The sequence below is a fragment of the Saccopteryx leptura genome, chromosome 9 (assembly GCF_036850995.1).
Source record: "Saccopteryx leptura isolate mSacLep1 chromosome 9, mSacLep1_pri_phased_curated, whole genome shotgun sequence".
NCBI classification, from domain to species: domain Eukaryota; kingdom Metazoa; phylum Chordata; class Mammalia; order Chiroptera; family Emballonuridae; genus Saccopteryx; species Saccopteryx leptura.
The window spans coordinates 4,550,423-4,558,448 of NC_089511.1; the positions used below are offsets into that span (position 1 = coordinate 4,550,423).

At 56.8% G+C, this 8,026-nt stretch overlaps 1 protein-coding gene across 4 annotated transcripts in view; it reads left to right on the forward strand.

Annotated features, from left to right (window-relative positions):
• The window catches only part of C9H16orf78 (chromosome 9 C16orf78 homolog), a 75,119-nt gene extending 67,839 nt beyond the window's left edge, over positions 1-7,280 (forward strand). For all 4 annotated transcript variants that reach the window (XM_066348789.1, XM_066348790.1, XM_066348788.1 and 1 more), the window contains exons 4-7: positions 944-1,054; positions 1,643-1,775; positions 3,965-4,220; positions 7,109-7,280. In XM_066348789.1, coding sequence (XP_066204886.1) covers positions 944-1,054; positions 1,643-1,775; positions 3,965-4,220; positions 7,109-7,256 — 648 coding nt within the window. In that variant the 3' untranslated portion in view covers positions 7,257-7,280. The remainder of the gene's footprint in view (positions 1-943; positions 1,055-1,642; positions 1,776-3,964; positions 4,221-7,108) is intronic.
• Positions 7,281-8,026: the final 746 nt, after the last annotated feature.

Sequence of the window (8,026 nt, forward strand, 5' to 3'; positions counted from 1 at the left end):
GTTGACCAGCACCCCCTCCTTAGAGGGCCTCTGGCATGCCCTTGGACAGCTCCCCTCTCCACGCCCCGACGCCTAATCCAAACATCTCTTCCACCCACATGCCATCCCTCACGTGAACGGAGGCTTGGCACCTCCACGCGGCGGTCCATGTATTTCTCACAATAACCCTGGGAAGTAGAGCCCACTCCTGACTCCGTCATCGGGCAATAAAACTAAGCCAGAGGGAGCGGTCACTTACCCGTGGTGGCTCAGCCACTAAGCCCCAGACAGGACTCTAAGCCAGGCTGTCTGGCGTGGTGGTTTCAGCCACTGTCTCCCGGCCACCCTGAGTGGCAGCCTGTGAGGAGGCTCTCCTGCAATGCTTGGGCACCCACCGCGCCCCTCATGGCGGGGCCCGGATACCCCTCTGTGGGCCCCTCCTCCCTGGCCCCTGATGCACCTGCCCCCGCCCCACCCCCGCCTACCTGGTGGGCGTGGAAGGCCAGGCACGTGTGCTCAGCCCTTGGTGGCCACGGGCAGCACCCAGGAAGTGAGAAGGGGGGCTGAATGTGGTAGCAGCTCTGGGAAGACAGAAGGGGTGGGGCGGGGGAGGGCAGGAGGGGGTTTGGGGGACAGAGAGAGAGAGTCCTGCTGGACTTGCAGATGAGGTGACCACCATGTGGCTCCAGACGGGAGGCCACCTGGAAAGGCCACTTGGGGGCTGGAGGGTATTTGTATCAGGCCAGGGAGTGAGACCCTTACACAGAGCCAGACAGCAAAGAGGGACAAGCAGACGGAGGGTGTGTCTGGGGCGGAGGAACGGGGTGGGAGGCGGGCCAGAGGGGAGCTGGAGCTCTGGGCGGAGTGGGGGGCTCTCCCCAAGGAGCGTCCCCTCTGTGGGGACCGAGAGTGGTCTCTGCCCACGGGGGTGGGGCTCACAGTTTTTTTCTCTCTGCCCTTTCAGAAAAACACCAAGCCAGTGGTAACCCTGCAAGCCAGTGGGAAGGCAGAGAAGAAAACCAAGAGGACCCAGAAACAGGCACGAGAGAAACACACCGTGTCGTTCTCTGAGCAGGTAACAGAGCTGCTCCCAGCCCGCCCCCTGCTGCACCCCCTCCCCCTCCCCCTCCCCCAGGCTCCTCGTGTGGAAGAAGGGTACCCACTCCACTCCTGAACAGCCTCTGGCTACTCAGAAATAAAATAAATAACTTGAAGCTCTAAAATCCACCCTGCCTCACACGAACCCCCCCAAATTAAATCCCCCTCCCTGCACCCAAGCAACTGTCCGACCTCAGTGCAGGACAGACTGTCTGGCCTCTGCTGCGGCAGAAGGCCATGGCTCCCTCCACCCCACTCCCCCGGCCGGTCCCCCCAGGAGTGCTGTTAGGGAGATGAGAACCCCCAGACCAAACTGCCCACGAAGCTGCAGTTTCCACGGCTCCCCACGACTTCTCTGGGGAGTCCCGGAGTGAGGCGTTGGTGAATAGGCACCCACGTGCCACCCCCATGCCCCCCAGCCTGTCCCACGCCCCAAAGAGACGGTCTCTCCTTCGACCCCTCGGCCCGCCTTTCAGTGGTCTTGAAATCACTCACTGTGGGGGTGGAAGAGGCCAAGCCAGAGCCTGGTCCCCAGCATGTCACTCCTCCCCTGTTCCCCTCCCAGACCTCAGGGCCATCGACCTGGAGGGACATGGACCCCATCAAGTTCCGCAGGCTCTATGGCGTGGAGCCAAAGAGCAGGCACCTGAGCATGGGCCCCGGCAGCTTCGGCAAGGATGGCGGCCTCGGGAAACCCGGTAAAGGAAGCGCCTCGGCCCGGACAGACACGGGACTGTCCTCCGTAATCAGTCCAAAGCTCCCACCAGTCCTAGGGCAGCGGCAACCGACGATAAATGAATCTTAATATTAGAATACTATACACCAGGGTTCGGGAACCTATGGCTCGCGGGCCAGATGTGGCTCTTTCGATGGCTGCATCTGGCTCGCAGACAAATCTTTAATTTAAAAAAAACAATAACGTTAAAAATATAAAACATTCTCATGTATTACAATCCATTCATTTCCTACCGCTCATGTTCATGGTTGCGGGTGGCTGGAGCCAATCACAGCTGTCCTCCTGGACAACACCAAATTTTTATTGGATAATGTGTAACATATACAGGTCGTTGTATGGCTCTCACGGAATTACATTTAAAAATATGTGGCGTTCATGGCTCTCTCAGCCAAAATGGTTCCCGACCTCTGCTGTACATGCATCTCTAGACAATGTACATACTTCAAAACCTAGAGGAAATGGATCATTTCCTCTATTCCTATACATTTCAAAATTGAATAATAAGCAGAAAAAAAGGTGAATAAAGTAATTTCTGAAGTAAAAACATATAGTTGACATTTCGTCACTGCAAAAGATGCCAGGACAAATGGTGTCACACCAGGTTTTGTCTTAACCCTTAAAGAGCAAATAACCCCAATGTTCCTTCAACTATTGCAGACTCTATAAAATAGAGACATTACCACATTAATAGCCATCAGCATCTTAATAGTATCTGCAAAAAGTAGGCCAATCACACCATAGATAGATGAAAAAATAAAATACTTCGACTAAATATACTCAGTCTATGAAAAGATGTTAAATACACCAATATTTGAAATGAATACTACAGCTCAAACAAAGGGGATTTATTATAGCATGTTAGGTTATCGATCTCAATATATCCAATAACAATTTATGACATTAATAAAGGGAAAATAAACAGGCTCATTGATGGAAGAAAATGAATGAATTAGAATCGAGCAGTTATTAATAGTAAAAGCTCTGTGCCAAGTAGGAATGAAGCTGTTAACTTGTAGAAGACACATTCCCAAAAGAGTGGTCAATGTCATTCTAATGATGAGAGGCTAAGATCATTTGAATTAAAGTCAGGAACAGAATAAGGCCTGGCTGTGATCATTGCTGCCACTGTTTCGGAGGGTCCCTCACAAATGCAACACGTCTGAGAGAGAGTAATTTTTATAAATATTAGAAGGAAGATATCATCAGTTTCTCCTTATATGATTGCCTATCTGCAAAACTCAAGAAACTGTAGTAAAAAAAAAATTTAATAAAATTTGGTATGCTTGCTGGTGTACTAAAGAAAAAATATATATATTTTTAAAAATGATCTTTTCTCTATATTAGTCACACCAGTTAGAAATGGAAATGGGAAGAAAGTATTCCTTTTTCTTAAATTTTTGAAAAACTGTGTAATGATTTTAGCGAGAGAGGAAGTGGGGGGAGAGAGAACATAGATCTCGTTCCTGTGTGTGCCCTGACCAGGGATCAACCCAGTAAGCTCTGCTTAACCAACGGAGCTTTCCAGACCAGGGCAAAAATATTCCCTTTTCATAAGTTAAGAAAAAAATCTGTAAAATACTTAGGAATAAATTTAACAAAAAAAAAATGAAGGTCTCCCAGCTCTAGCTCCAATAGTATTTTGTTCAGTACAGATCCCATATTTCAGTGACATCAGACATTCCCCAGTTTGTATATTTCTGCCTTTGCCTTTGTGCATGCCCCCCCACCCGCAGGTGCCCCCCTCCCGCCTGCAATCCTCTCCTCTCCCCTTTTCATCTAACTGTCCTTTAAAAACCCAGCTCAAAGTGGCTGTCCTCTGATAGCTTCTAGGCTGAAGTTCCCTTTCCAGCGGACCCCCCCCCCCCCAGGGCGGGGAGAGGAGGGCACCTTGGGAGAAGGGGAGAAGGGACCGAGGTGGAAGCAGGGAAGAGAGGTTGGGGGGTCAGGGAGAAAGGAGGGAGGAGAGCTGAGGTGCGGACAAAGGCTGACAAGGAGAGCCCGCCCGCCGCAGCCCTGAACCGCCCGGCCCCTGCCTCAGAACAGGCGTCCTTGGAAGCCCACGCGTCCTTCTGGCCTCACCCCCTCCTCCTGCCCTCCCTCCCCCTCCCATCTCTCAGGATCTGACTGCCCGTGGCCCCTGTCCTGTTTCAGACCTGGAGACGAGGGACCCAGCTTCCCAGGAGTTGGCCCAGCGGTCACTGGTCTTCCACCGCCAAGGCAGCATCACTGACCCCATGTTCCAGGACGCCGTCTTTGCCGGCCGCAAGTCGACCATCTTGAAAGAGTGGGTGGGCAAGATGCCCGAAGCGTCTTACGAGCGCAGGCTCAAGACCCTGCTGGACAAGAACGTGGAGCCCAAGGTGGAGATGGTGAAGTCTCTGAAGCCCGAGGAGGTGCTGAGCTGCCGGTGAGCGGCCCCGCCTGCTGGGGGCGGGGCTGGGGGTCCTGGGACAGGCTGGGGGCGGGGCTGGGGGGGGTCCTGGGACAGGCTGGGGGCGGGGCTGGGGGGGGTCCTGGGACAGGCTGGGGGCGGGGCTGGGGGTCCTGGGACAGGCTGGGGGCGGGGCTGGGGGTCCTGGGACAGGCTGGGGGCGGGGCTGGGGGTCCTGGGACAGGCTGGGGGCGGGGCTGGGGGTCCTGGGACAGGCTGGGGGCGGGGCTGGGGGTCCTGGGACAGGCTGGGGGCGGGGCTGGGGGGGTCCTGGGACAGGCTGGGGGCGGGGCTGGGGGTCCTGGGGCAGGCTGGGGGCGGGGTTGGGGGGTCCTGGGACAGGCTGGGGGTGGGGCTGGGGGTCCTGGGACAGGCGCCTCTCTCGTTTCCGTCGGGTCCCGACCCGACCCGACCTGGACCCCGGGGCTGCGCCTGGGGCTCAGGGCGGCCGGGCTCCGTCCATCTCTGCAGCCCAGACGGCTGCTCCTGGGCAGCGGCCTCACCTGCTGGCAGACCGTCCGTGTCCCGGGTGGACACAACCTTCAGGTGCTGCCATTTGGACACGTATGAGCTTGCCACGTATGAGCTTTTCACGGTGGAAACCCCCAGTCGTATAAGCACGAAAGAGTGAGCTGTGTGGGTGGGGCGTCGTGCTCACAGGAAATGCCTCTGACAGCCCTGACACTCTGGGGAGAAGGTGCTGGTGAGAGCAGCCACCGTCCCCTGGGGTCATCTGCTCTGGGGACCTAGACCCCCGAAAGGACCGTGAACAGAGTGTGGGACCACCCAGCATGCACTGCTCTGGCCGAGGGGTCTCCCTCCTCACGTGTCCTTGTTTATCAGACCTGCCGGGTTTCATCCACACTTGACAGCCTGGTTTCCACCCCAAAATCCAAGTGTCCTTCCCCAGCCCAGTGTTAACCTTGACTCTATAGGGACGTCACTGGCCAGTTTCAGAAACCTCAGTAGAGGAGGAAACGGGACAAAGAGGCTGTAGTCATCCTCATAGAGTTGACAGCAGTGACCTCACCTGCAGGTTTATAGTGGCCTCGGTGCCGGCCTCGGCTCGCTGACCGGCTGGGGTTGGACATGGACCGGCCAGCTGGCTGGAAGACGAACAGGCAGCTCCCTGGCCGAAGGGGCTTCTTCTTCTTGCTCTCACCCCTTTTGTGGCAGACGACTTGGGCTCTGGCTCTCAGGCTGGCAGCGAGCGGTTCTAACGGACGCTGGCCAATGGACGCAGGCCAACCGACGGCCTACCTGGGCTCCACGGTGGGGAGGAGAGAGGTTTGGACAGGTCCCGGCCCTCGAGGAAGGGGAAGGAGGACTTGGAGAGATGCAACTATCAAGCCATTAGCAAAACATCCCAGAAAAGGATGAAATGGCCCAGAATGGATCTTAGCAAGTGCCCGCTTGTACAGATGTGAGCGCCTCCGGGGCCAGGCTGCGGGGTGCACAGCCGCAGGAGGGGCGGGGTGCACAGCTGCAGGAGGGGCGGGGTGCACAGCTGCAGGAAGGGTGGGGTGCACAGCCGCAGGAGGGGCGGGGTGCACAGCTGCAGGAAGGGCGGGGTGCACAGCCGCAGGAGGGGCGGGGTGCACAGCTGCAGGAAGGGCGGGGTGCACAGCCACAGGAGTCCGGATTCGTCCGAGGGCGGGACCGGCCTGAGCCAGCCTTGGGGACAGGTAAGCTCTGGGCAGATCTCCCGGGAGACGCCAGGCCACTCCTGATAGAAAGCCCAGGTTGTGGCCATCTGCTGCTTCTCCCCCATCATCTGTAGCCAAGTCACCCGCCAGCCAGCGGCCAGACCGGAGGGCCTGTCCCTGTCCTCACACTGACGCCAGGAGCACGGCCGAGGTCGGTCCATCCCCTTCCTCACGGCACGTCGGAACCGGAGGGCTTCGGGCCTGTTTCACATCAAGGCTCTGATTTTAAGTGTCTGAATATCATTAAGAGAAAATACTCGCCTCTGTCCCTACACCTCTGCTCGGTCATCCTTTCCGCTGCCCTGTTCCCCCCAGCGTCACTCGGGCACCGCTGACGGAGACGCCTCACAGGCTGCAGCCGGGTTCCTCTCCCCACTCGGCAGAGTCGCCCCCACAGCGCACCGTCTCCCTCCCGATGCCGATGCCGTGGTAACGCCGCCGGCAGGGCGGCCCTTGAACGGATAGCCCCTTATCTTACGTGCTTGACCATGCCTCTGCGGATGGAATTCCTGCTTTCCTGCTGCCGGTCCCCCCAAAACGAACACTTTTATTTACACCACTCACAAAAATTAGGGGTTCGGGGAAACGTGCAGACACCCCAGTACTTTCAGCCTTTTGGATAAGTACCTTCTCACCAATGAAATAACAGTTGGTTTTGCATCTCATTTGCATAATCAAACAACTTGCTTGGACTTGTCATTTGCTTTTCTGATGTTCTTATTTTAATAAAAAATAAAATCAAATGCTGCTTTTTTTTTTTTTTTTTTTTTTATCGCTTCATGTTCATTTTGAAATATCCCCTCATTTTTTGTGAGCGGTCTATTTAGCTTTTCTCTCCACTGGCGTTTTCCCTTGAGATGCGTGGAGTGCCAAGTGCCTTACTGAGTCACAGATAATGAGCCTCGCCGAGGGGGGATGACTTAGGGGAGGGGGCCAGCAGGGGTCCTGCTTGCATTGATGTGGCCGCATTGACTTATTCCAAAAGAGTTTACTACCAACAAGACCCCCACCCACTCTGGGGAGGGGGTCCCACTCTTAGGGTGATTCCCGTCCCTTTGGAGAGGTCCCCACGGCGCCCCAGTCTGAGCGCTTCTCAATCAGGTTCAAAGCCCTCGTGACTGGACCCTCGGCTGACCTCTTGGACCTTGTGTCCCGCAGGTACCTGAGGCTGTCCAAGAACAACATCCGGACCCTGCTCAAGCTGTGCAAGGACGCCGGGCTGAACGTGGAGATCCACCCCCACATGGTTGAGGGGGAGATCGATGCCAAGAAGGTGTTTGGCACAAGCCCCACCGTCGCCCTCTGAACAGCCCCTGCCCGCGGCCTCCTCCGGTGCCCTGGGACCCTCCCCCCTCCCCCCTCCCCCGCCCCTGCACTGGCCTCTGGCCGCCACACCTGGCCCTTCGGACAGTAACGATCAGGAAGCAAGTACAGGCTTCATGGAGCACGGTGCTGAGGCTGCGTCTGTCCTTGCCCTCCGAGTCGGGGCCGCCTCGCAGGCCCTGGGCTGCATTCCCACCGCAGTGCTCCCTGGGGCAGGGCCCTCGGGAAGGAGGTCTTAGAAGTCTGAAGGTCCCCAGGAGGGACTTCAGGAGGGACTGAGGGTTGAGGGGCTGGCCGAGGACACACGCACCCCAGGTCCTGCAGACCACGTGGCATGGCTCTGTGTGTGTGTGTGTGTGTGTGTGTGTCTCAGGTGGGCTGCCTGTCAGTGTGTGTGTGTGTGTGTGTGTGTGTGTGTGTCTCAGGTGGGCTGCCTGTCAGTGTGTGTGTGTGTGTGTGTGTCTCAGGTGGGCTGCCTGTCGGTGGGTGGGAAGGGTAGGAACCTGTCAACACACAGAAACAAGGATCACTCGTCTGAAAAGAGGCCACAGGGGACATGGAACTTACGGGTCACATGGACAGGAAGCGGCAGGGCTAGGATGAGACTAGTGTCCTCACCATGGCCCCCACTCTGCCGTCCTATCTTCAGGAGACCCTGCAGACACAGTCCCTGTCCTGGAGCCACTGCCACTTGGTTCCAAGCCCGGGCCCCGCTAGTCCCTGCAAGCATTTCAAGTCAGTCTGAGTCCAGCT